The following is a 27,881-nucleotide window of genomic DNA, read 5'->3' as shown; positions in this document are numbered from 1 at the left end:
GTTAACGCCGGAACCGCGACAGCCTTCCATAGTGTCCTCATAACACTGTACTTATTGTACGAGTGGTACCCCTTGTGCTTGATGGCACCAGCCAGACGGTTGGCCTTAGCCATCACACTACTTTCCTGGGGTTCCAAAAACTTCCCCCTATTCGATATCCTTACGCCTAGGTAGGTTACCTCAGTCACTTCCGCTAAAACGCAACCTTGCAGGAAAACAGAGGTGGACTCTCTTTCAAAAGGCAAACTATTTGCGAGGACTAAACATTTATCAGGGCTAAAAGTCAATCCATATTCCGCTGCGTAGGACCCACAAATATCCAAAATGGCTTGCAGCCCTACCCGCGATTCAGAAACAACAAAAATATCATCCGCAAAAAATCCACCCACTATCCGATAGTCCTGCGTCGCGCTGCCAGGGTAGCTAAGCGTAAAACCGAGGTTGGAAGCCCGTAGGGCCCTGTCTAGAGGTTCCAAATATAGTGCAAAAAGGAGAGGAGACAGAGGGCACCCCTGTTTTAAACCCACCCCACTGGACATGAAATCTGTAACCACATCCCCAAACCAATACCGGTACTTTACATCCTCATAAAGCCGAGCCAAGAGAGTAACAAAATGACCTGGAATGCCTAGGGTCACCAGTAACGCCCACAACCGAGCCCTACAGACGCTATCGTAAGCCTTTCGTAGGTCCAGAAAAGCGAATAACGCCGAACGTTGTTCAATTCGAGCAATGTCCAACAACTGGTATACTATAAATAGACTATCAGCCCCTCGCCTATCCCTCCTGAACCCGTTCTGTAACTCCCCTAAGATATTATTGTTCTCAACAAAATGTTCCAAGCGTGTTTTTAGAATTGCGACAAACACCTTAGAGACGCACTGTGATAGGGCAATTGGCCGGAACGAGCCCAGATTTTCAATGTCCTTTCCTCCACCTTTGTACAGCAGTTTTATTTCCGTGAGGCCCCACGTCTCTGGGACAGTCGAATTTCGTAGGACTCCATTAAATAATTCGCACAATACCCGACGCGAGCACCCGTTCAGGGATTTTATGAGATCATACGAAATAGAGTCAGGACCCGCCGCCTTCCCCGTGGGGAGAGCGTTGAGAACTGTATCAAGCTCATGGGGATGAATATCATCGTGGAGAGAGTCGTCATACTGTATCTCTACACCGGCTTGCAGCCCGGGAAGGAACGCGTGACATTTTATGAAAGCTTCTTCCTCGGCCCGGAAGAATTCCGAGACTCGTAATCTAATAGCCTCTGGACCTGATATAAGATTAAAACCATCCTCCGCCTTTACTGCCGCCAGGGTCTGAGATGGGTGTGGCGGGTTAAATAATCGCCAAAACTTTTTACCAGCCAAACGTTTATCAGATAAAATATCCTGTTCCATGGCCCGATTTACTTCTCTAATCTTGCTTGCTACAAGCTGCGCGACTTCACGTTTACGGGCACAATAGGAGTTCCAAAGCTCCTGGATGTACTCCGGCGAAACCGTACTCGAGTGACGGCGGCCTTCCCTCGCGGCTTTACGATAACTACGATTTGCCTTTTTGCGTTGTTGGATAGCCATTTTAACGTCATGGTCGAACCAGCGCTTCTGTGGGCCTCGCGTACTTTTCCCCGACGACTGTCCTAACGTGTTAGAAGCCGCGGAAACCACGATAGATTGGAACTCTTCCAGCGTTATAGACGTCGTGTCACTCAAAGCTTCGTTGACCGTTCTTTGATAGGACTCCATTTTGGCAGGAACATCTGTCCGCCAACGCGGTCGCGAACGCGCCGGAACCACCGGTTCACGACGTCGACCCGAGATGTCTAAAGACAGCGTGATCGCGTTATGGTCACTGCCCAGGCTCAAAAAACCGTCCTCATCAATATCCATGCGCGACAGAATTCGTAGGAACTGATCATTTCCCAGTGCATAGTCAATGGTGGTAGCCAGCCCCCGAGCCGACCAAGTGAATCTGCCCACGCACACTTCACTGAGTGTGTTTAGGATCGTGAGATCTTGATCCATAGCCCATGACACGAATTTGCGACCCGTCTGATTATCACGACCATCTAGCTCCGGAATATGGGCGTTGAAATCGCCTAAGACGCAGACCGGTTTCCTACCATTGGTAGTTAACTGTGATAAATCCCTCGCGAGACACTGTAAAATGTTGGCGTTCCAACTCACGTCTTCTTTATCCGTCGCGAGATATACCACTCCGATAAGAACCTCAACCGATCCGCACCTGATTTCGATCCACATGTGTTCCTCGCAGGACCGCAAAAGTTTGCATGGGGTGGGGTCCGCAACCACGACTCCTAGACCACCACCTTTTTTCGCTCCCCTCTGTCTATTTAAGCCAAACCATTGGAACCCTGGACAAGATTCTGGGCTCTCGTCATCGCGCAGATGAGTTTCAGCCACCGCGAAAACCGCAGTGTTCGTTTGGGTCATCTGGGGATACAACTCAGACCACAGTTCGCGCTTGCGCCCGCTTTGAATGTTTAAAAATGATATTTTGAATGTGCTATTTACACGCGATTTACGATGTCTCTGTTTCCTCCCATGCCCCCGCTGCCTACTCCCGCTTCATTGATCATTACTAGCGCCGGTTGCGTCGGCCACGTTAGCCGCAGCCCCCGCCGCATTTCGAACCGCATTCTGTCGTTTCCGGGCGAAGAACGCACGACGGCCCCACTGCTGCCGTCTGGAAAGATCCTCTCGGATGTAAACGCCCTTAAAAGCCGGTTTATCCTTAAGCCTCCCAGCCTTCTCCAAAACGAGTTTCCTCATGGCTTGGGTTTCCACCGTAAGGCGGTAGGGACTCGGTTTGTTTCCCGACGATTTCAGCTTTAGGACGGCAGTAATTTTAACTGAGGACGGATCAAGCTCCAGGGCATTTGTGAGCCATCTTTCGGCGGTGTTAGCCTCCTCTAACTCCTGTCCCTCACAGCCGAAGACCATAATATTCAGGGCTCTAGCGTCGTGATCCTGCATTTCTTTCACAACTCGACGAGTCACGGCATCTACTGCGGTTTGATTCGGGACCAGGTCACTACCCTTTGTCATAGCCTCGTCAAACCGTTGTGTAGCCCCTGTAGAAATGTTTATCACGCAATACACCAGTGTGTTAGGGTGAAGTCACAATATAGGGGCTAATATTTTATTTTTTATTTAAATCATGTACAATAAGAAATATAATTTAAATACCTATATTTATTGTGGGATAATTTTACACATTGTAAAAAATAACTGGTCAGTCAAAATAACTTTAGATGGTCAGTAAAAGTTAGGAAAAAAATTTTGAAATAAAAAATCTGATATGGTAATTAACCTTGAATATGTTGACTTTATCAAATTTTCAATTTCAATTTCGTGAAATCTGCATAAAATCATACAGGTCTGGTTTTAAATATTTTGATACCCAATTAAATAATATCCTAAATAATACTTAACCTGCTGTTATGGAAGAAAAAACTAAATAATATTCTTAATGAACTGCATTGCATTCATAGAAGTTCTACTAATAGAAAAGTCGACTGGCTACTTAGAACCCGGGGCTAAAATGTCTCTCTTTCGAATAATACAGGTAAAAGCGAGACGCGGTTTGCGTCCTATATACAGTATTATAGGTGCAGGAATTCACTCTCTCTCTCTCTCTCTCTCCTTCGGCATTCCTTCCCAGGCCTAAATTAAGGCCCAGGCAAACCGCCGCGTATAGGACCTCTCCTCCTACCCTCACTCCGCTTTTGCGCCTGATGCCTTAAGGCCACGGGCCAACTTTCCTGAACCCTCAACCTCCTCACCACTATCGAGAGAAAATTGGGTGGAATCTATTAACACGCGGTGGAGACCAGAACCAGCACCGAAACTCTTTATATTGCTAGAGGGCCAAAAGTATATACGGTACTATTCCATGACGTTCTAGATTACTTTTGCCTGCAATATACTATGTAGAGAGTCAGTCTCTACCCCTAATATTCGTCTATTTTTCTTTCACGCCGTATACCGCCTTGGAAAAATTAATATTTTTTCAAAAAATAATAAAGATAACATAACCCTACTTTGTAGAAATGAAGTAAAACTCGAAATTCGTTTTTAAAGGCCTCTTCAGACTGGACTAAAGCTTTACCGTCACGTCGGTCGCTTTATTTAGACACGTGATAAGGACTACATAAAATATTTTCGCGGGTTTAATTTGAAAATTTTAAGTTTTGTCTGCCAGTGGCTGTCGAGATGGCGCAACCCTCGTTAGCGCCTTTTTTCAGTCATAGCTCAGCCGATCACGCGTCAGTAAGGCGAGATAGAGTGAGCTATGGCTAAATAAAAGCGCTAACGTCGTTAGGGGTGCTATCTCGACACAGCTCCGACGAAACTGAAAATTGATGACAAGCATTCTTGGATACTTATCATCCAATTGATTTACTTATGATTCTCGTTCAGTTTTCGAAATCCCCGGAGCCTTTTTGAAAACTACGATTGTTTTTTTGATTTTTTTTTACCTCGTTCTAAATAGTCCATCCCAAATTGAGTATGCCGTAAGGTTTAAACCCTTTCGGTTCTACTCTCTCTATACGCATATAGGGTATCATTAGGACTGAGATGAACTTACCTATTGGGTCTAGAACCTCTAAAACCGGGCTTTTGAACATAAAAACAACCCGAAGGGGCACGCAGACATCGCCAGGGACATACCATACCGCCAATGGTTTTTTTTTTATCCCTTAGGCCTTGGCAAACCTACATACATCCAGGATGTTTTTATATGGGGAAGAAAATTCAATTTTTGGAGTAAATTTTGAAAAATTTCATTTTCTAGGGTAGACTAATATCTATAGGCCCTTGGAAGGTTTTAAGGGTCTTTAGGTTCAAAGGTTATTTTAAAATATGCGATGTAATAGTAGGGTCAAGATAAAAAATTACAGATTTAGATCTAAAATTCTTCCATATCTATTAATTATTTTGGTCCATAATGTTTCGCTAATAGACCTGGTATGTAGGGGGAAACTACTACATTATAGCAGAATAATACTATTGTTTGTGTTTATGGTGTGATAGTTTTAGGTTAAGTTTAATTAAGAGTAGGTTTTATTTAGGGTTAGACTACGTTAGGTTCAATGCAAGGTCGTTGGTAAATTCAGTAGTAAAGCCGCAATCAAAACTTTGCCCTGGTTGCTGCCTTTATCCATCCGCTAGATGGCACTGTGAGGGAATAAACGTATATGTGGAAGTGAGTGGAAGATGTGCAAACACGGAAAAGTAAACTCTTTTCAAGAGGGAGCTTAGAGATGAAGGCGCCTGGATGTTCCCCGAAAACGCTAAGCCTTTGCGAGGCCTTACCATCCGTATATATAGAGTTTCAGCGCCTTGTAACTCGAATACCAACAAAAGCCCCGATTGAGAATCCGTACATTTTTAAAGCGTTGCCAGCCACTGAAAGACTATAGTGACGATACACTCCCCACCATGTGTCAACAGCGTGCAAATTCGCAAATTTCTGGCACAAAGTATATAGCGGACTTTCATTTATATATTAAGGCAAGGAAAAAGTAGACGAAAATTGGATTTTAGGACCCGTACACTTTTACTACCTCTACATACATACGTACATACATACCGAAGGTGTAATTGCGCTATTGAATTCTTCAGGGATTTTTTTCACTTGTATCGCGGGGAAGATAACATTCAGGGGTTAGTCTTAGTGTATTTTCCCATAGCCCCTGTAAAAATGTTTAACCACGCAATGCACTGGTGTGTTAGGGTGAAGTTACAATATAGGGGCCATAGAAATAGCATTAAAGAGTTCTTAAGGAAAGCCGACATTAAGGGGTTTTCAACTACGTGTATTTTCCCACAGCCCCTGTAGAAATGCTTAACCCGCAATACATCAGTGTTCAGGGTGAAGTCACAATATAGGGGTCGTAGACATAACATTATTTCTATGTAGACTAAAAGGTACTCTAAGGAAAGCCGACATTAAGGGGTTTTTATGTCTATGTATTTTCCCATAGCCCCTGTATAAAAGTTTATCCAAGCAATACACAAATGTGTTAGAGTGAAGTCACAATATAGGGGCCGTAGAAATAGCATTATTTATATGAAGACTGAAAGGTACTTTAAGGAAAGCCGACATTAAGGGGTTTTCATCTCCATGTATTTTCCCATAGCCCCTGTAAAAATGTTTAACCACGCAATACACCAATGTCTTAGGGTGAAGTCGCAATACAGGGGCTAATTATGAACATTTATTAAAAATATTTAATTTTTATTTAAATAATTTACAAAATTAAATATAATTAATAATATAATAATTTTGATTTTGTCTATAATATGATATTTAGGCCTAAATAGACAAACGTTTTAAAATTTTCGAAAAGAATAATAATTTTTGAAACGCGAGAAAACCTCTTATAGAAGATACAAAGAAAGGAAAAGGGTCCACTTGTAAAATATTTCCGGACCACGTAACACGCTAAAACCTTTAATTTTTACCTCAAAAACGATTCCACCATGAAATTACTAGAAAACAAAACGAGAATTAAAATCCAATTAAAATATCGTTACCCGAAAATAAGTCGAGCAAAGATAATCGCCTCGCTTCTTAACGAAAGTACAATTTCCCTTAAGCCTTTGCTGCTCCTCGAAACCGAATACGAACGAATTTTTCTTTAGTTCTTCTTTCATAATAATAATGGAGATTCCCTGCTGTGTAACTTAACACGAGTGTATCAATCCGCCTTACCTTAATACGCGTTACAAACTCCGATTTGAAAACAACGAGATAGGAAATAAATTTCTATAAGCCTTTTCCCGGTATCTGAAAATGATACAATAGTTACATTGAAACAATCAATGTCTGAGTATATTTAAGAATAGTCGTTTTTGAAAGACTCCCCGCCTTTGATAGCGCTGTCAAGTAACGCCGTAAGCCGTACAAAACCACAGGTGGCGCGGTAATACCACTCTCTCTCTCTTTCTCTGTCCCTCTCGACGGAAACTGAATTCGTTGTGTTTAGTGTATTAATTATTGAAAAGGGAAAATTGTGCTATTTCGAATTTAAATTGAATTGGAATAAGGAATTGTTATGTTTCATTTATTTTTTCGTTAAATTTTAATTCGAGCAAGTTTAGGAAGCAAAATTAATTTGATGTACTGTTCCGTTCAATCGAGGGGCTATTCACTATTTATTTTTAAATGCGTTTAAGCCTAGATTATAAAATTTACTATGATATAGTAGCCACCCCCTCTCGCTGTTGACAACCCGAAAATTCGACTTAAAAATGAAGAATGAAATTTGAATAAAGGATTTTAATTTATTATATATTTACGTAATCGGATTTATTAAATATTAATACTTAATTAAAGGATATTTTTCCGGTCCTGAATTAATTAATTAATTTATTTATTAATGCAAAGGGTATTTTAAATTAGTTATTACTTTAATTAGAATTATTAAATTTGTTGAATACAAACTTTTGTTTTTAATTTTACAGACTAACAATTAAAGTATTCGTCGACACCCATTTAATAAATAAATAGGTAACCGCGAAAATAAACACTGAAAATTATTACAAAGTATAGGCCTACGACTTTCAAAGTTCATACGCATGCTCCGAAAGACGCCTATAACCTTATTCCGAAACATTAACGCTTTAGTACATGACAGTGAAAATATCAGTAGCTCGCGTATGACCTTTAAATATTTTCAACGGCGCACGTGCGCGGCCTTTTGCCCGTATTAACCCTTAAAACACGAACGGAATAGCGTATAGCACCTGTTAGTACGCACGAGATTTTGAAGGAAAAGGCGGGAACGTTGCTTCTGGCGCGTTTTCCGTTTCCATGACAACGTCGGCGGTGTATATACTTTGATAGCAACACGTGGCGGGTGAGGAAATGATTTGATTGGTCTATAGCCTTACTTCCGGTGCATTTCCTTTATCCTATTTACCCTCTGAAGGTTTTCGAAGAAAAAAAAATGACCCGGCCCCTCCTTCCTTCACCCCATTTCTCCCAAATTTAACGAAAAATCGAATTCAGAAAAGCTTCTCTATGTTTTCAGACCCAGGTTACTTGACTCTAAGGCGGAATATGAATTATTATACTAGTTTAGCCTTGAGAATTTAGACAAGTGACGTGGTTAAAATGGGTTATGGTTATTTATAAAGCATTTTAAGGGATTTATTTCGGATATTATTGGGTTATACGGGAACTGTAGTTTAGTTTGCGTTTGTGTTTGCGTTTGGATATCAGCCACCACTATTTGCGCTCGGCCTCGTTGTCGTGATACCACCGTAATATTTGAGAGAGATAGTGGAGATATTTCATCCAGTGTTTGTCATTTTCTTGTGCCCGCACCGGGTCTTGAATAGAATGGGAATGATATTATGATATCAAAGGTAGGCGATCAAAGATCTATCTGAAAAATAAAGTGAATTACTTGAAGACTCGTATCCCACTCATGTATTAAAATCCTTGAAAAACTAATTAGAATTTTAATTTAAAATTGTAATATTGAAACTCATGTAATATTGAAACTCATGGAATTTCGTATTGACTTTTGGTTACTTTTAATGTAATGTAATGTAATGTAGCACTAATTAACACCAATTTCTTAAGCTCTGATTAGAATTTAAGGCACCCTTGATTTAATGACACGTGATGTACGTAACTTGAACATACACAAAGGGGTCTTCGTGCACCGGAATGCTCAGCTTGATATATGCACCCGAACATTGAAATCCACTTTAGGAAATTGCTCAAGTATAGCTAGAGAAACACCGAGAAATTGTAGACCACTTTATTATTTTGGTATTAATGACTTCGTTTGCGTTTGCCTTCACGCCACGCCCACCCCCTCCCCCTTCCACTAAAATCGGGGCGCAATCGCTTACGCTGACATTTAACCCTAATCCCCCATAGTCCCTTTCGTTAAACTTAATTGACTAAGTAAGGTAATCGGAGCTACAATCGGAAAGGTTAATCAAATCTCAATTAAAAGCTATTCACTTAATTAAAATAAAACACTTTTCTAATCGTGTTTACCCAGAAGAAAAACTAGGCCTAACCAAGATCAAAAAATGCATTCATATTTTGCAAGTTTCGTGCAAGAAGGACTTCGTATGTCCAGAGTTCAAAGGTTACCCATTTTAATTTATATTTTCGACTCCTTATTCTTTCTTACAGAGCGTGCACTTACGGGTTTACTATTTTATCAATCTATATTTTAATTTAGTTCAATTCAATTCAATTCAGTAATAGACTTAAGATGCATGGGGAAAAACACGTTAAGGAAAAATACAAAAATGTCCTTGACGTTGTTATTAAAAAGAAAATAATAATGTTAAGCCTTGGCCAATCGATGTATTGAGGAGTATACATACCGGTCTAAGCCTAATCCCCACGCGTCACGTGGTACTAGAATAGCCAATCAGGATGAGGAATATAATAGATTTATATTGCGGTGCCGGTTATTAAGCGAGAGAGAGAGAGACCCGACGACTCGTTGTCTGCGAAACAATTCTACTTGTTTTTAATAATCTAACTGGTTCGATATTAAGATCTTTATATTTGAGCGGGCGTAAATAAATATACATTCCATTAATATATATATATATGGGTCGGTACTCTATCAATATATTGGGATTAAGGTTTGCGAAATAATTCCTTATAATAATAAGTTAATGAATTGTACTGTTAAAACGGTCTTCCATCTAAAGTCTAGACAAAAATCTAAATTTTTTACTTTTAATAATGTTATTAGAGTCCACATTCATTTCCCTAAAATTCCATTAACCATTAATTGAACACGGTCACAAAATTGCTTAATTTTTGACCCTTATAATTAGCCCAAAATAAAAATCAAACCGCTTTATAGAATAATTAAAATAAAGCATTCAAAAATTATCTACTGAATAAATCAATGAAATTCTAAACACCCGGTTTTTAAATAATGGTTGCCAATAACTGTTTACTTATATTGTCCCTAATGAAAACTTGATAACTTCTATGTTAATCTATTCTCTCCTATTCTTACCTACCACTATATTTAATGAATTGTTCAAACATCTTCCAGGTTTCCTTTACATTTTATGCTAATTATATTAAATTAAAGATAATATTTGCTACCTCCCCCCTTTCTCTCTCCCCTGGTACTTTAATCGTATTAAACTAATTAATTTGAGCCGCTTTAATTGGAGAAGTTGTTTGAACAGTGATGGCGTACATACAAAAAAAGTCGGGGGATTGTTTTTTTTTGTTTTAATTCAAATTTTCCCACGAGTTTTCCTTAGTCCATAATTGCGAGCTTTGATTTTAATTTAAATTTCCTGAAGATCCATTCCATGCATGAATATTGAAATTGTAAATGTATTAAGAACATTTGGGATTTTTTGTCTGTTTAAAGGGCGAGTCACACGCTTTCCATTACCTACATCACGTGACTGGTAATGTTAATTAAGAGTTAACGATATTTAGGAAAAATTACGAAGGTTTTTAATCACTATGCCAATTAATTAGGTTAATTGGAATTAGTCAGACTCTCTTTGATCTTATGTATCGCAAAATTTAATTATTTTCCAAATTATAAATAATTCAGTGATCGGTTCCGATCCAATGGAAGACGAGAGCGCTCCCCGAGCACTCCAATGGAATTCGCTTTAACATACAATACCCCTTCGAATGTATACACAACTGAAATATATTCGGAGTGCTCAGTTAAGATCGTGCATATGACACATGCGCTATTGGTCATTTTCCCCTATAGCTAGCTGGACTTTACGTCCGCGAAAGAAAGCGTTCGATATGTCGTAAACGTCTCACAATCGCCGAGAGAGAGAGCTCAGCTACCTAGCTAGCTACCTCGGACCAAGTTAAATCCCGCCGTGCTAAGTATTTCAAGTTTTATAGTAGTACCGATTTGCATTATAGTTTTGGCGTCGCAACGACGGCTACGGGTCAGTGTGCAATTGCCATGCAAGTCCTGTTAAAATAAGTAATTATTTTCTACCTTAATATAGCGGTACGTAGTTTAATTTAATTTAAACTAAATTAACTTCTTGAGTTATCAAAGTAACAGTCATTTATCGAATCGTAAGTGCATTTTCACGCGCTACATATTCACGTGCAATTTCGAAATGTTTTAAAATTCTCGTGCAATTTCGAGATATTTTAAAATTCTCGTGCAGTTTCGAGATATTTTAAAATTCACGTGCAATTTCGAGATATTTTTAACATTCACGTGCAATTTCGAGATATTTTTAACATTCTCGTGCAATCTCGAAATATTTTTAAAGTTCTCGTGCGATTTCGAGATATTTTAAAATTCTCGTGCAATTTTTAATAATTCAAGCTGATCTTTGTTTTACGTGCTATACCAATTTCGTATTCATTTATACTTTATTTCATTTCATTAATAGTTAAGATTTCCCCGGATTAATTAATAAATAATGGGCTCTTACTTTCGCGATAACCTCCTAATAATTAACTAGAAAATGTTAATTCGTGCACCTTGGGAAAAACTAAAAAAAGGAAAATCGGTTCGAGTCGAATTAGAATGCAAAGCACGTCTTATTTTTCTCCGTCAAATCTAATATTCATTTTTCTTCCCCCGAATTTGATTTTGCACGTGCACCCCTTTTTTAAACTTAACCTTTGACCTTTACGCCCCCTTTAGACAGTAGGTAAACTTAAAATAGGATTTTAAATTTATTCAACACCAGAAAATATTGAAATTTTAAATACCGATTTTCCCATTGAAGCATCAACTACCTAAAAATATAATGCATAAAACCATAAGTCTATTATGGGGACCTTACATAATAGACTTAAGATAAAACTTTTTGCCTTATTCTAATCGACCCCAATATAGCGTAATTACAGGTTGCTAAGCTGGCAATCTATACTGCCCGCAAATCATAACAAATCAACGTCAAATGTTCAGAAACTATAAACTTCATTTTATGAAATAAATAAACAAGCTATGGGGGGTTTTAAAACTCCAAACTGTTGGCTTGATTCATTCTTTAGTTGACGACCCTGTCAGATTCCCTTCAAATATACCAAAAAAAAAAAGAAAAGAAGAAGTATTTTGCAAGCATGAAAGGTGCTCTGTCCCCTTTTCTGTGACATAACTTTGTATTTTGTAGTATGTTTTCTCCTACGACGACAAAAAGTATACGACAAAGTATACGCCTCCTTTTTGTCGTGTCTTGCTTCCTTGTGCTTTTACAAAAAAAGTATACAAAAGCCGCGCCGATTTTAAAGCTCTCTTCCTTTTGTACGTAACTCTATATACAGAGTGGTTTAGCTATTTTTCTACTACAGTGCTGTGGGTTTCCCCTATATTATAGTATTTTCTACTATAATGTAGTGGGTTTTCTCTACATTATAATATTTTTCTACTACAGTGAAGTGGGGGTTTCCTCTACATTATAGTGTTATTCTACTACAGTGTAGTGAGTTTTCTCCTACATTATAGTATTATTCTACTATAAAATAGTTTGTTTCCCCCTAAATTTTTCACGGTTCAAGGAATGTAGGTTTAAAACCACTATAGGATAGAAGGATAACTTCTAACCAAAGGTGTCAGTTTCTCGAATAACTAAACCAAACTGTACTCCCTTCAAAGTCCATATATATTTTTCCCACTCAAAAACCAACCTCTTTCTAAGAAAAACACGTTTTTAACCCGTTTCCCTGAAGCTAAGGTTTCGAGAATTATCGAACTGATATATTTTATTAAATCCACATTTATATTTCTGAATAAATCTAATATAAAATACTTAAAAAGAATGGCCTGTAAATTTTAGGAACGTTCCCTTAGAAACCAACCAAAACCTTGAATTCAAACTAAGGTTCTGAAAAAATGTTTTAATTTAAGTCCATCTTGTTCTCTTTTTTCGTTTCTTTAGAATGTTCAATTCGTCGTGCCGCAGTCCTGAATTGAAGAGCGTAAGTCTTTTCTGTTAAAACTTAACCAACCATTCAAAAGAAGACAAGACAGACATCGTCCGGCCCAAGAAAGCAAGCGGAGTTGCTTTAAAGTGGGGGGCGAGTGCCTTGGCCCCGGCTGAAGTGCATGCACGAAGCCAGGGAGGCTTTTTCCCGCTTTCTCGCAGAATGTCAACGTATCCAGCGTCTGATGCCACCAAGAAGCGCTGGAGCACGTCGTTCCTGATGGATACAATACACTATACAGGGACTGCTACCTAAAAATAAAATTCAAACCAACCCAACCCAAGATTTTCAAAATCGAAAGGACGTGGACCCATCCACTCTCTTTTTGCCAATCAAATCAAATTTAAACGGCAACCTGAAGTGAACTTTTTCCTGACATCTTCACCTTTGACCTCCTAACCTGAAGCTAACCCCTGTGGAATCAGGTTTAAATGGTGAGTTTTTTTTTCATCCATTCATTATACCATAAGTTTATAAGTGATATGTTCCTGCCATAAGTGTGAATGACACTTAGTATGCAAGTTCGTAATGCTACTGAGAGACTTACAATACTCGAGGTGACTAGTTCGAGAAGGAGAACGACAATTACGCGAGTCAATTGAAGTCCTGACTACACTCGGTGGTGGTTAATTAATTTTGCAGGACCAAGTTCCATCTAGGTCCTATTTAGTCTGTGCATTACTAATCCCAAATTTGACAGCAGCGCCTCACTCACCAGACGTATGTCGCTTTACCCTGAATCTATAACCTATACTTCAATCACTTCAAAATTACAAGCTCCAGTTTCTAAGTTACCAGAATTTACAAACTTATGGATGCAACATATCTTATGATTATGCTCAGCTGCTAGCGTGTTATTAAGAGGGTTTCTTGGGTATTTAGTATTCTGTACTGCAGATTAGTAAGGTTTAAGTACAGTTAATCATCCGTTCTAACTCCACCCAAATTCAAGTTTAATTTTGGCTTTAATTGCCTTAATTATTTCCCGTAACGTAAGGAGTTAGCGCATGACCTTTATTTTTGCTCCAACTATTGCTGAAATACCTTCCTACCTTTTAAAACTGCAATTGTAATTGCAACTACCGAAAGAACCACAGGTCTTTCTCTCAATCTATAGTTACATAAGAGAGAACGGTTAATTTAAAAAGAAATGATTATATACATATGCCCCTTTGAACCTTTTTTTAGAGCCCCAAAAATCCCCAGGGTAAAATTACATAAACCACCGCTCGGTGTGAACATTAATTTCAAAGTAATTTATATTAAAAAAGATTTAAAGCGTTGGACGGGTGCTAATGAAGAAATAAGGTCGTGGTATGTACAAAGCTAGCCCGGGATGGTAGGCCTATAACGGAACGATTTAAATGTCTTTAGAAACAGTTCGGCTTGAGCGCCACAGGAGATGGCATGACGAGCTAGCTAAAAGTAATTAATGAAGGAACAACCGGGCCGAGTCAGAGACAGTGCAAACTCTCTTTACACTTTCACTCGTCGTAGTCCCCCCACGTTTCCCTAATTACTGCCGTTCCCCCTTAGGATAGATACCACGTGATCATTCTTCACTTAAGATAAGGCTGTAAGGCCTAATAATTGGAAGAAATCCGTGTTATAGGAATTAAACCCTATGTTAATTTTTAAATTATTAATTTATGCAGTCAATGTTAGCCTAATTAATTACGTATATAGATAGAGAAAATTAAGGGCTACAAAATGAGCTAAATTAGGTCGAAATCGGACCATTATTAACAAAGTTACAATGAGTTATAAAGGCATAATTTTTAATTTTGTAATTTATGCAATCAATATTTGCCTAATTAATTACTTATATATATAGAGAAAATTATGGGCTACAAAATGGGCTAAATTAGGTCGAAATCGGACCATTATTAACAAAGTTACAATGAATTTTATGAGCGTTATTCGTACCCATAGGAATAGCATTACCCTGGTGGGTAGCTTCTCCCTGTAGACACCGGTGTATTGCGTGGTTAAACACTTCTACAGGGGCTATGGGAAAATACATGGAGATGAAAACCCCTATAAGTCGGCTTCCCCGTTACTATATTGAAACCAATTTTTTTTTAAATATTATTCAAATTAATTAAAACTTACGTTAGCCTTAGCTTCTATTATGGGTGTAGGGCCTTTCTAAGCAACAATACTTGCCTTAAATGCTTAATAATGATAATTAATTCTTGGAATTTTACCTGAAGGGGCTCACTTTTAACAATATATTACGTACGTATTCATTTTAACCGTAGCTCTGCTAAATACGGAAATTTCAAACAATAATTTAAATGGCTAACGTCAACTCCACCTTTTCAACGAATGGTTGGCCCAGTTTTAAAATGAGAGTCTCATTTAAAGACCCGAAATTGTAATTAAATTTTCTTAGGGATTAAGCCAAAATAATTAATTAATTTAGTTAAATTTAAATGGGATTATTTTCAAATTTACTATTTATTGTTAAAGGTATAATTTGGTAGTACTTTAGGTAGGAAGAAAACTACTACATTGTAGTAGAAAAATACTACCAGGCATTCTAAGAGATAATGGCCTAGAAAATTAGAAAATACAAATTAGTCTTAACGATCCCCATTATTCATATTTCATAATAAATTGTAAGAAATGCGAACGAAGTTAACGCCCTCTTTTCCAACCATAACTCATGGGTCTTATTCTTATAGCGTAAAAATGTTGCTTAAGTACCTACCGGTTTTTTAATTAATTATTTATGGCTAAGGGTTGAAAATTGCATTTTGGTCCCCCCCCCTAACGGTTCAGTTCTAGCTACACCTTTGGAGTGCCAAAAGTATATATATGAATATAATCGAGGCAAATTAAAGAGAAGCTCGGAGAAGACCTCCTTAACGGCGTACATCCCCCCTCCAACCTTGACCACACACATTAATAACCAAGCCTGGCCATGCCTTAAGGCTACTGGGGTCAGAAATAAGGTTAAACAGTTTCGCCATAAGTTTATAAGTGATGTGTTCCTTCCATAAGTATGAATGACACTACCAATACAAGTTCGTAATGCTACTGAGATGGACTTACAGTACTCGAGATAACTAGTTCGAGAAGGAGAACGACGGAATTAAGCGAGTCAATTGAAGTCCTAACTACACTCGGTGCAGGTGGTGGTTAATTAATTTTGCATGCAGGACCAAGTTCCATTCCATCTAGGTCCTATTTAGTTTGAACTTACTAAGTTACCCAAATTTGACAGCAGCGCCCCATGCACTCACCAGGCGTATGTGGCTTTACCCTGAATCTATGACCTCCCTACTTCAATCACTTCAAAGTTACAAGCTCCAGTTTCTAAATTACCAGAATTTACAAACTTATACGGATGGAACATATCTCATAAACTTATGCTTTTACTTCAATTGATTTGTTCAACTTGAACCAGTTAATAGTCCTATATTCCGGTACCTCATACCAAAGTTTCCCGCCGCCTTTCCATTCATTGTATTACTTCAAAACGGACGAACAAATCTAACTTATTCTTAGTTTAAGTGATAAGTTCTCTAGCCTATATGAAAGAAGTGAGTGATATACGAGTTTTTCTCTGTCGGTGCATGCATTGCATTGCGTACATTTTTCTTTTTCGCGCCCCTTTTTGTAACGCGGAGATGATTTTAAAACTTGAGGGAAAAATTTTGTATGGAAATTGGTAAGCGTTAAAATAAGGCTTAGATGAAAAAAAAACTGAAGAAAGAAAGACTCTGATTGGTTGACAGGTGGGTGAAAAGTGATGTCTGCTATATATACAGTATATAACGTGCTTGATGGTGCTGGAAAATTTTTTCGTGTTTATTTTTTTTTTTAAAGTGCTTCGTTCCATGGAATATTTAATTTTTTATCTTCTCTCAAATATACGCTGTAGTTTTGTACTGAATTTTAACGCAATGACGTCAGAAATGAGGCAGATAGATTTTTAATTTAAAATCAGCATCTTTAATTTTATAATTTTTGGTATTTTTCAACCAATCCATCCCGTTGTTATTACTCCGTGTATGTATTGATAGTTTAAATTCGCAACTAAATTAGCTCAAAGAGGGTTCAACGTCGTGTATCACGGCTCAGTTGGTAGAGCCATTGAATGCCAGTGCCTAACAGATTAATCTTCGTAGATGGTCAGTGCCCGAAGTGGTCAGTATCCCACAGTGGATCAGTACCCGAAGTGGTCAGTGCCCGGTGAAGTCGTGTCTAATGAACTCCGTGCTCAGATACCGCAGGTGTTTTTTTTTAATCAAATAAGATTTAGTCAAATGATATCCACTTGTGTATGTAGCTGCGGTGCTGGTCTGCTTCAGAGCACATTGACATTTGAAAATGTCATGGGAAAAAGTCCGGGAAAACTCAAGGAAATCGGTATTCCGAAAGTTCTATGAATCCTGAATTACTTTACTCTTATATAGCTGAAAGAAAAAAAAAATCCGGATTTTGTATAAACTCTATATAGGCATATAGAAAACGGGGAAAACTTTGAATGCGTTTCTTGGATGGTATAGAATTTGAGTTTTAGATCTTGTCTATAACAGAGACAATATCACCTGTAAGTAAAGAGTAGGGTTAAGAATGCCCAACTTAACACTGCCACCAATGCCAAAATATCTTGTCCAATGACAGACGTTCCTAGCAAATTAGATTTTTTTCTTTAAAAAAATAAAGAAAGAAGGTGTGTTTTATTCACACGCTTCCCGTTGCAGGAAAATCTTGAATTCGCGCCTCTTCAAAGTCCTAACCCCGGTGGTGTCTGGATCGTGGGAACTATTTCAGGTGTTTCAAACCATACTTTGCACTCTGTTTTGCTTTTAAAGATAAGCGCCTATATCTATAGTATATTATTTTGGGGTTTTTTATTTTATTTAGTGGGACATATCCCAGGGATTTTATATCGGACCCTGGGGCCCTGGGTTCGATTTATTCCAGACCAATTTAGAAAATCATTGAATGAACCATTATACTGTAATTACAGTCCCATTTTTGAATACCATCACTTACGTAATGCTAAGCTGTTTATTTAGTAAATAAGTATATAAAAAATTCAAATCCAATTTGAAAATATTTCATTTTGAACACAAATTTGTATTTTGTTGTTGCAAATATCGTAAATAGATTTATTTATTTATTTTAAATGTCAATTGGGTTTTCAGGTTCTAAAACTTTTATCACGGTTCATTGGTTAGTTTGATCATTATTACCTTTATGCATAGCGTGTTAGAAGTCAGTTACAATAGCTCGAAACGCGAAGGTACGAGCGTCATAGCGGCGGCGGCCATTTTTATTATCCATTTGGAATAAACAAGCAACAGCGTTAACTGCGAAATAAGAATAATAGAAAAAAGTTCGGAAATTCGATATTTTAACCTTTTATAGCAACAGCACCTATATACTTATATCTGTACCTTTACACTTTCTCGCGACTTGTACCTATATATACAGTAAGGAAGTAAAGGGGTATCGTAAGCTATGATAATCGGGTTCCTTTTCCATTGAAGATTAAATGAAACGCGCGTGCGTTCACCTTTCCTTTGAAAGTAAATGCGCGTGCCCTCAAAAGTATATGTTTGTTATGGATAAATTCATTGTACGCTATATTTAGGTTCGCGATATACCTACATTATTAACGTTAAGGAATTTTTACATTATTTAGGTTATTGGGACTTTATTCATTACCAATGGTGGGTTTATGACGTAGTTACTCGAAGCTTACTGATTGGCTAATGATTTCGTATTGAAACGGGTTAACGTTTAATCATCGTTTAACTTGGTTCTTAATTGTTTAGTTTATGAACTTCTGTCAATTAATCAGTAGCCTTTAATTTGGCGATTATATCTGTTATTCCGAATTATTAATTCGAGTTTTGTAAATTGTATTGTATTGTTTTGTATTAGGTGCGCGATATAAATGATCAATAATTGTTTGTGCTTAAGGGCTATCTTTATGTAGGTCAAAAGCTTCGTTTAATCAACGTGTGTTTGTATGTGTATACGTCCATCCAAGTATCGTTAACGGTCAGTTTTGATGACCATACATACATACATTATTAGTTACGCCTATAGTAAACAATTTAAAAGTTAATTTTTGATGAACTCTCGGACCATATTTATATAGACAGTCCATTTCCTTAATTACAGGAAAAACCAGCTCGTAACTATATTTGTCAAGGCGCGCTGATATGGATTTTTGTCAACGTTTGTGGGTCAATTGATTGTTGATGATTTAGTAATATTAAGAGGATACAGAGTGGCTTTCACACTTCTTAAGTATTATCCCCTTCTGCTAATATTTAAAATACGAATCAGAAATTTTCTTTTAACACTTTAAAATCATTTCAGTTCCAAACAACTTTGGATATTTCCCAAAAATCTTCAAAATTCCTCTTTGGTCCCCCAGAAATATTACTCAGTTTAAAATAATGGCAGAGAAATTGCTGGAACAAACTTTTGGGGGGCCCTTTTGGAAATTTATTGACTATATACTCTTTGGGTGGGCATTTTTGGTTTTGAGGGAAGGATATAGTGGCCCTCCTTATTGGTCCTCCATGGTGGTGGGTGGAAGGAATGGCCGGCCACCTCGTTTAACCTTTGCAGGGCTATTTCCCGCGCTTTTAGAGAGCCGTTACGGGCCCCCTTAAGATAAATTCTCCTAAATCTAACAGTCCGCGTTCGTTCTCTCTTTGGGCATCGAGTAAAGACTCAAAATCCCTTTTTGCCAGATGTTACCCCGGGACCTAGACCCCCGGCCCCCCTTCCCTTTTTGACACATTTAGGCTTCAAATTCCGAATCGGAATTTCGCGAGAAGAGGACCAGCTAGAAAATCGTTATAGATTTCTATTTTTAAGGTTTTGGGCCCACCCCATCCCCCAACCGAAGCCCCCAAATTTTCAGACTAGAAGGGTTGATACTGCATTTACTTGTACCAAAAGACCATGGGTATACTTGGTGTACTGCGATTTGTAGGCCAAGTAGCCTACCCTCCTGCAGTGTAATTCGTACCATTCCTTCAATATAGTATGAAAACTAAAAATATAGACCAAAAATGCCACGTTCGAATTTCTCCAAAACGAAATTGATGATCAAATATTTTTTGATATTAATTTAATTATTGAAATCTCGAGTATGAGTATGAGAATTCAAGAGAATTTATTAAAAGTTGTATTTGATTTATGGTTTCGTATATTGATTGATGCATGCATGCTAGGAATGCCTTATTCCCCTATTGGAAAACAGCCTTTTTCTATATGTAAATAATGGCTCCTTCCTAGCTTGTTTATCTTATTTGCGAATACAATTTTGTTAAAATAATGTAATAAGTATAAAGTTTCCATTTGTAAGTAATGTTTGCAAGTAACCAAGGCTTAGCTTATATTAACTTCACTCAAAAGACTGAGCTCTGAAATTAATTGTTGACGACAGAATTACTACCGCGCATGACAAGGGAGAGGGACGAAAGGGTTAGGGGTAGAAGCAGCTCGTCGGGAAATTTTCGGACGCCGGTATGACAAAGAAAAGTTGTGAGTTGGTCGCCAAGTAAAAGACCTTTTCGCTCCTAATTAAGAGACAGCTTTGAAGTTCTCAGCTTTGTATTTTTTTTCTTTCTTAGCTTTATTTGTTAGAAAGACACTCGGATTCAAAGACAATGAAGGAACTTGGCCCCCCTCCACCCTCAAATTGTTGAGATACAAAAGAACGTTTTCCCAAACTCAATAGTTTCTTATATGACTTAGGCCTAGAAGGTTTTGGGTCCGTTCAATTGACACTCCTCTAAGCCTTTGTTGGATTCTATCACGTGACTCTGTCTCTGTTTAATTGTAAATTAAAGACCCTCTCGTAAATTAAGAAATTAATTTTTTGCCGACCAAATTTGCATAATAGTAAATTATGAAGTGAGAGCTCTTATTAGGGGAATACATTATTTATTATTCTTAAAATCGAGATCACTTTGAAATAAATAAATTAATTATTTACTTAGTTGAAAGTGACCTTGATATACCCAAAAATGATTACTTATTCGGATCCTCAATCATTTAACTCCTCCCAAAGTATACCAATGCTGACATTAAATTTAAAAAGACCTCGATATACTAGACTCCTATGTATCGATGGACAAAGATAAATTTTAATTAAGTGGAATATCCCTCGCGAGGTATTATGGGAATCGCCTATCCCATCTCGATAGAGCTTAGGTCGGTAGAAAACTTGCATCGGCAACGCGATCCTTGTTAATAGCGTAAAAAAAGTTGGGTAATTTCTTTGGAAACCCTGACGAAGATCTTTAGCAACACCTGTAGCAGCGAAAAGACAATTTATTCCTTGCTAAGCCTTTGCGTGCAAAGTTTTTATTTTCAACCTAAGTTTGTTCGTCTTTAGCTTATTTTTTTTTATGCTTTGCCAAACTCGGGACGAGGAGTCTCGTGTCGTGTTTGTAATTAGGACCTTCCTTAATTCTGATTGGTTGAATGTTTAGTTCAAACAAGAGTTCCAAATGTTTTAACTTTCAAGAAATTCTCTCAACAGATTCAGTACCAAGTTATTTTGTTAAGTTGTTTTTTTTTATGTTTTTCTCTTTCTTCGGTACAAGTTCGGGATAAAGTGTAGATTTATTTGTGTTTTTCTAAATTTAACTTAGAAACTGTTTCAGTATCCCTTTGATTTTTAGTTTAATTGCATTAAATTAAAATTAATTTTATACTTAATTTTTAATTTTAATTTCCGATAAATTGCTAACTATTTTTGATTATCGTCTACTTGAAATTAGTTTAATAACTCTTTAATCATCTTCAATCAAACATCTCTATCCAATTTCTTAAATTTCTGTTTCTTCTTGTTAAACAAGTCGATATTTTAATGTATAATTTTGATGTTTAATTGCGATTGGAATTATGTTTAATTTAATCTGAGCAGAGTGAGCTGAGTTTAAAGCTTCTAATCGGGAAGCCGACGGGCGACAGTCATAACTTGTCACCCATTGCCTTGGAGACAAGCCTCCTCGGTAGGTTTGACTCGTTGACTTGCGTCCAATGGGGCCCCGTTAGTCGCTTAGCACGTCGACGATATTCGTGACACAAGACAGCATTGTGTTACGTCAACATGTGCTCAATTTTTGAAGCCCTCTTTTAGAGGGTGTTCATATTAATTCAAAGTTAAATACACTTGAGCTAATGAACATATCTCTTTTCCTGTTATATGCAGATGGTAAATCCAGGACTGGGGCGTCATTCCAACTATTCTTAGTGCGTTCCATCGATTACATCAGGTGTGGCGCGTGAAACTGGCCATGAATTGGTCATCATGGCTCTCACCGAGCATGTTGAGTCGTCGCTCGGGTTCCCACGGATCAGTTCCTTTCTTTCTCTTACTTCCGGTGACGTTGTTATGGATGCCGGATATCCTGTTCGGCGGGCGTCTTTTAACGACGCTAGCCACGCACGGACAAAAGGTCCACCAAGAAGGTCAAATCATGTTAGGAGGACTGTTCCCCGTCCATCAGAAAGGGATCAAGACCAAGTGCGGAGGAATCAACAAAGACCGTGGCATTCAGCGACTGGAAGCCATGTTGTACGCGATAGATCGAATTAACGCCGATCCGAACCTTCTCGGGAACCTGACGCTGGGCGCCACCATCATGGACACTTGCTCCAGCGACAGTTACGCCTTGAATCAGTCGCTGGAGTTCATTCGCGCCTCCATCAATACCGTGGACGCGTCTTCGTTCGAATGCTCCGATCGCTCCACTCCTAAGCTCAAGTTCTCCAACAAAGCCATTACGGGGGTCATCGGGGGTTCCTACAGCGAGGTCTCCCTGCAAGTGGCCAATTTGCTCAGGCTTTTCAGGATTCCTCAGGTACGACACGACTCGAGTCTCTTCGCTAATTTTAATACGTTTTGAATTTGGGGTGTTTTGGTTTTATTTTGGGCGCTTGCCATTGGTTAGGTGAGTCCAGCGTCGACGGGTACGACCCTGAGTGACAAGTCGCGCTACGACTTCTTCGCGCGCACGGTTCCTCCGGACACATTCCAAGCGGTGGCGCTCGTCGACTTAGTCCAAGTCTTCAATTGGTCCTACATCTCGGTCGTCTCTTCCGAGGGTCAGTACGGCGACTCTGGCTTGACCGCTTTCGTCCGAGAAGCCCGTGCCAGAAATATCTGCATTGCCGCCAACGAAAAAGTTACTCATTCCGCTGACGAGGTAATTAAAGCCTCGTCTCTGATTGGACCGAGATGGTGGTAATGTTGTTTGTTTTTTGTTTGTATTGCAGAAAACGTACGAACAAATTTATCATAATATCCAACAAAAAACGAACGCTCGAGGTGTGGTTTTATTCGCTCGCGCCGAAGACGCGCGCGGTATTTTATTGGCCGCGAAAAGAGTGAAGAGCCAAGGCTGGAATTACGAGGACGTCGTTTGGGTGGCCAGTGACGGCTGGGGCAAACAAGACAATATCGTCGAAGGCATAGAAGACGTGGCGGAAGGCGCCATCACCGTCGAACTCTTGTCCAATCACGTCAAACCTTTCGACGATTATATGCAGTCACTCGACCCCGCGAAAAATACGCGCAATCCGTGGTTCAAAGAGTACTGGGAGAACATGTTCTCGTGCAAATTACCCGAAAATTTGAGCCCGGAAGAGAAGGATAACGTCACAATTACGTGTTCCCCCCATATCCAACTCGACAAGTCCGTCGGCTATAAACAAGAGTCCAAAGTTCAGTTCGTCATAGACGCCGTCTACGCCATGGCCCACGGACTCCATGACGCCTGGGTTGAAGTCTGCGGATCCTCGCCGCCCGACAATTACTGCGACGCCCTCAGAGATATGGACGGCGGACATTTTTACAAAAATTACCTGCTCAATGTTTCCTTCGTTGGTGAGTCCATTTTTTTTGTTTTATTTTTCTGTTTATAATTATAAACCTGGTAGGTATAGGGCGGAAACTACCACGGTATAGGGTGAAACCTACTATGGTATAGGGTGAAACCTACTACGGTATAGGGTGAAACCTACTACGGTATAGGGTGAAACCTACTACGGTATAGGGTGAAACCTACTACGGTATAGGGTGAAACCTACTACGGTATAGGGTGAAACCTACTACGGTATAGGGTGAAACCTACTACGGTATAGGGTGAAACCTACTACGGTATAGGGTGAAACCTACTACGGTATAGGGTGAAACCTACTACGGTATAGGGTGAAACCTACTACGGTATAGGGTGAAACCTACTACGGTATAGGGTGAAACCTACTACGGTATAGGGTGAAACCTACTACGGTATAGGGTGAAACCTACTAGGGTATAGGGTGAAACCTACTAGGGTATAGGGTGAAACCTACTACGGTATAGGGTGAAACCTACTACGGTATAGGGTGAAAACTACTACGGTATAGGGTGAAAACTACTTTGGTATAGGGCGAAACCTACTTTGGTATAGGGCGAAACCTACTACGGTATAGGGCGAAACCTACTACGGTATAGGGCGAAACCTACTACGGTATAGGGCGAAACCTACCACGGTATAGTGCGAATACTACTACGATATAGTAGAACGGTACTATGAGGCCTATCCACCTAGCTCCTTGGTACGTACTGAACCAAATGGTAACCCAATGTCTTTAGAAACGGTTGGTTTGACAAAATCGGGGAAAAATGCTTTTAAACACGAATTCCAAACATTCCTAAAAATATTCCAGAGTACATTTCCAGCTCTGGAATTCCACCGAAAACCCCACTAACTCGGATAAAAGTCGGCGGTGTCGGCGGCGGTCACTCTATAAATTAAGGCTCGAGGTGATTGCTTCAAATTCACTCCTTCCCCCCCCCCCGCAGCTCTTTATTGCCTCCTTAAAGGAACACTGACACTCTATGAAATCGCCAGAGTGAAGGCGTTATAGCACCTTTTAACAAGTATACTTGTCAGCCTCTCTTTAGGGTCGCCTTTACTGTCTGTTATACCTTAGCTTTGATCCTCGATCTAAAGTTACTATGATTTTTGATATTAGATTTAAACTGGACTTATCAAGCGTTTTGTTAAGTAGGGTTTAAGGCTAAGGGTCGGTTTTATAGCTGATTTTCAGGGTTTGGGAGTAGGGGGTCCTTTTTACGAGGCCCGGGGTCTTTTAGATTGAAGTTTATTAAGACTTTATCGTTGGCAATGACATTTTTTTTAAGTTCAAGGTAATTAGGGAGTTGATTTATATTAAGTCTTAAAACTCGCCTCGTAAAACCTTAACTGGCCAACCCTTCTACCCCCTTCCTAAACTTTTTCTAATTGAATTTTAATCGACGATGGCCCTCCTCCCTCCCTCCTTCGAGAAAGATAATTAATCGTTATTAATTAAATTGAACTTTCGATCAATTAAAAGAAGCTACCCAAGAGAGACACGGTTCTATAAGAGATACTGGGAAGTCCTTTGAGTATGTTATAGTCCTATTTCTTCCCTTTAAAGGGATACCTAAAACTTGGGGTTACAACAATCAGGACCCGAGTAATTAAGCGAAATGTTCATGGGCGTCCTCTCCCTAGGATTAACATCTTTGGAGTGTCATAACTCTGGTTCTATAAGAGATACAGGGAAGTCCCTTGAGTATGTTATAGTCCTATTTCTCCGCTTTCCAACGATGTTTTATATTTGGAGTTACAACAATTAGGGATCGAGTAATTGAACGAAATGTTCATGGACGTCCTCTCCATAGGATTAAGGATTAACATGGCCTTATTTACAGTCCACTCATAACTCTGGTTCTATAAGAGATACAGGAAAGTCCTTCGAGTATGTTATAGGCTCGTTTCTCCCCTTGATTTTAGGCCTAAATGCTCGCTGTTTAGTAGCAATATTCTTGGGTAAAATTGAATGCGATTCATAGAAATGTAACCTTATATTTGCCGGCAGAACTTTCATATAGTTATAGATATTTGCGAAATCTAATACTGTGGAGATGAGGTTTTTTTTCTGGGCCATTTTTCCTTGGGGGTAAGATGAGTGTAATTTTCTCTTATTTCTCGTCCTATATAACAGACAGATGGTGGCGTTTCTTAGGGTGTATTGTTTCTAGGGCATCTACTCTTTATTTCTTTCGACTGCATTATGCGGTTTCCCCAAAAATTTTCTTTTCTTAACCTAAATATTGGCAGGATAAAGTAAATATTAGATCAAAGGGGTTTTTTTTTTTAAGAAATATGGTTCTTTAGTTTCTGTTTGTGGTTAATTTTGAGTTCGCGTTGTTTGTAGTCTTTTAGAACCTTGGGTAGACGCGAATACAGCTTGAAAACATGGAGTTGTATTAAAATTTAGCAAGAATGCATACAGCTACTAGGAAGGATCGTGTCCCCTTAAATCTTCCATGTTAATTTCTACTTGGGTTTTGTGGGCGGGGCTTGAGAACTTATTTTACGTCATCACGCCTCATAATTTCATAATTCTGTTAGCGTATTTCTGTTGTTTCATTGGTTGGATGAGATAGATTATTAGCGAGCTAAAATTCGTCATATATAAGGATTAGTCTAGCAAGCTCCTCCCTCAAAGCCCACCTAGATATCCTTTGAGTGAAAATTGCTACGCAATAATTCCTGATAAAATATAACAAACACGTGTTAATATGACCTCTGACCTGACCTTAATTTACTCTTGAAACACGTTATCACTTGGAACTCTTTCAGCTGTTTCCGAAAACTCTAAACTAGGCCTAGGTTCGAAAGTAAAAGCTTTAAAACAGCGGGAGTGCATCGCATCTGGGTGAGGTGTAGTGGCGACTGGCGCTCGGGTACTTGTTATAGTTTGCAATGGATGGCACGTCTAAATCCCAAGACACCTTTTCTGACAGGTTATATACGAAACGAGATAGTTCTTAAGCGTAGCTTTAACAAGGATTCTCAGAGTACACCGGGATTTTGGGAGGGTTGAAGGTTGGGGGATGGTTCAACCATAAGGACCACCGAGACAAGCTGTCCACCATTAGATTGGCAGGCCCAAATTGAGTGTCGCAAACCTTAGGTACCAAACCAAAGAGACAGGAGCTGATACCGTATTTAATGGTTACTAGAACAAGTACTATACTGGTTGCAAAATGACCACCGTGTTATGTTCATCATTTGAACATGGATGCATTTTTGAATGAAGAAATTATTTTGCTTTTCCTAACTAATTAGCATAAATTATGCAGCGAGATTCACAGAGTGTCTTCCAGATTAATTATGTAAACAGCAACCTTGATAAGGTTACGTTACGGAATTATTCTTGTTAGCTTTGTATTTATTCCCCGGGTTCAAAATACAATATTATATAACCTCTCACATGTAGATTTATTATAAATGACAATTTATATTTTAAACGTAATTAAATTAAACTAAATTAAACGTAACGTAACCTTTTCTGTCATTCAAAAAAGAAGACATTGAACTCCAAAAAAAAATAAAAAGATTGGGAAGAAATTTTGGGGAAGGGTTTTTAACGTAATCTAAAAATTTGAGGGGCAAAAAATAATCAAATTTTTGAATTTATCAAACGTCAAATTTATCTTTCGGCACCCCAAAAAAAAATATTAAAAAGAATGAATCCATTGAGATTTGAGTGGTACGCGAGATGCCAACCCAACCCAAAAAAAAAAGAGAGAGACAACTTTAGAGGAGTAGAAATAAACGTTTTTCTAGAACCTATAGAAAGCTAGCTAGCTCGCTCGACATTATTGGAGGTTTGAAATAACAAGATCATTGGAAAATAATACCCAAGCAGGGCTTTGAAATTTTATCGAAATCGAAATTGCATCCATTTTGAAAATGGCCTTTTCTTTTTTGGTTACGTAGTACAATTTCTGATATTTCTCGTAACCCTTGGCACGGAATAAATTGCTACTCACGCAATCTTAGAAGCATCGATTTCCGCTTGTATTTCTACGGTAAATTTACCCT

General features: G+C 38.6%; 1 protein-coding gene across 2 annotated transcripts in view; it reads left to right on the top strand.

Annotated features, from left to right (window-relative positions):
- Nucleotides 1-27,881, top strand: part of mGluR (metabotropic Glutamate Receptor) — a 110,307-nt gene that overhangs the window by 50,007 nt on the left and 32,419 nt on the right. For both annotated transcript variants that reach the window (XM_089855520.1, XM_089855519.1), the window contains exons 3-6: nt 12,915-13,394; nt 22,166-22,817; nt 22,908-23,162; nt 23,233-23,842. In XM_089855520.1, coding sequence (XP_089711646.1) covers nt 22,251-22,817; nt 22,908-23,162; nt 23,233-23,842 — 1,432 coding nt within the window. In that variant the 5' untranslated portion in view covers nt 12,915-13,394; nt 22,166-22,250. The remainder of the gene's footprint in view (nt 1-12,914; nt 13,395-22,165; nt 22,818-22,907; nt 23,163-23,232; nt 23,843-27,881) is intronic.

The sequence above is a fragment of the Phalangium opilio genome, unplaced genomic scaffold, assembly GCF_054372755.1.
Source record: "Phalangium opilio isolate 3A_F unplaced genomic scaffold, DU_Popi_V2 ptg000209l_1, whole genome shotgun sequence".
Taxonomy (NCBI): domain Eukaryota; kingdom Metazoa; phylum Arthropoda; class Arachnida; order Opiliones; family Phalangiidae; genus Phalangium; species Phalangium opilio.
The sequence above is the reverse complement of the archived record's forward strand: the minus strand, read 5'-3'. Positions and strand labels throughout refer to the sequence as shown.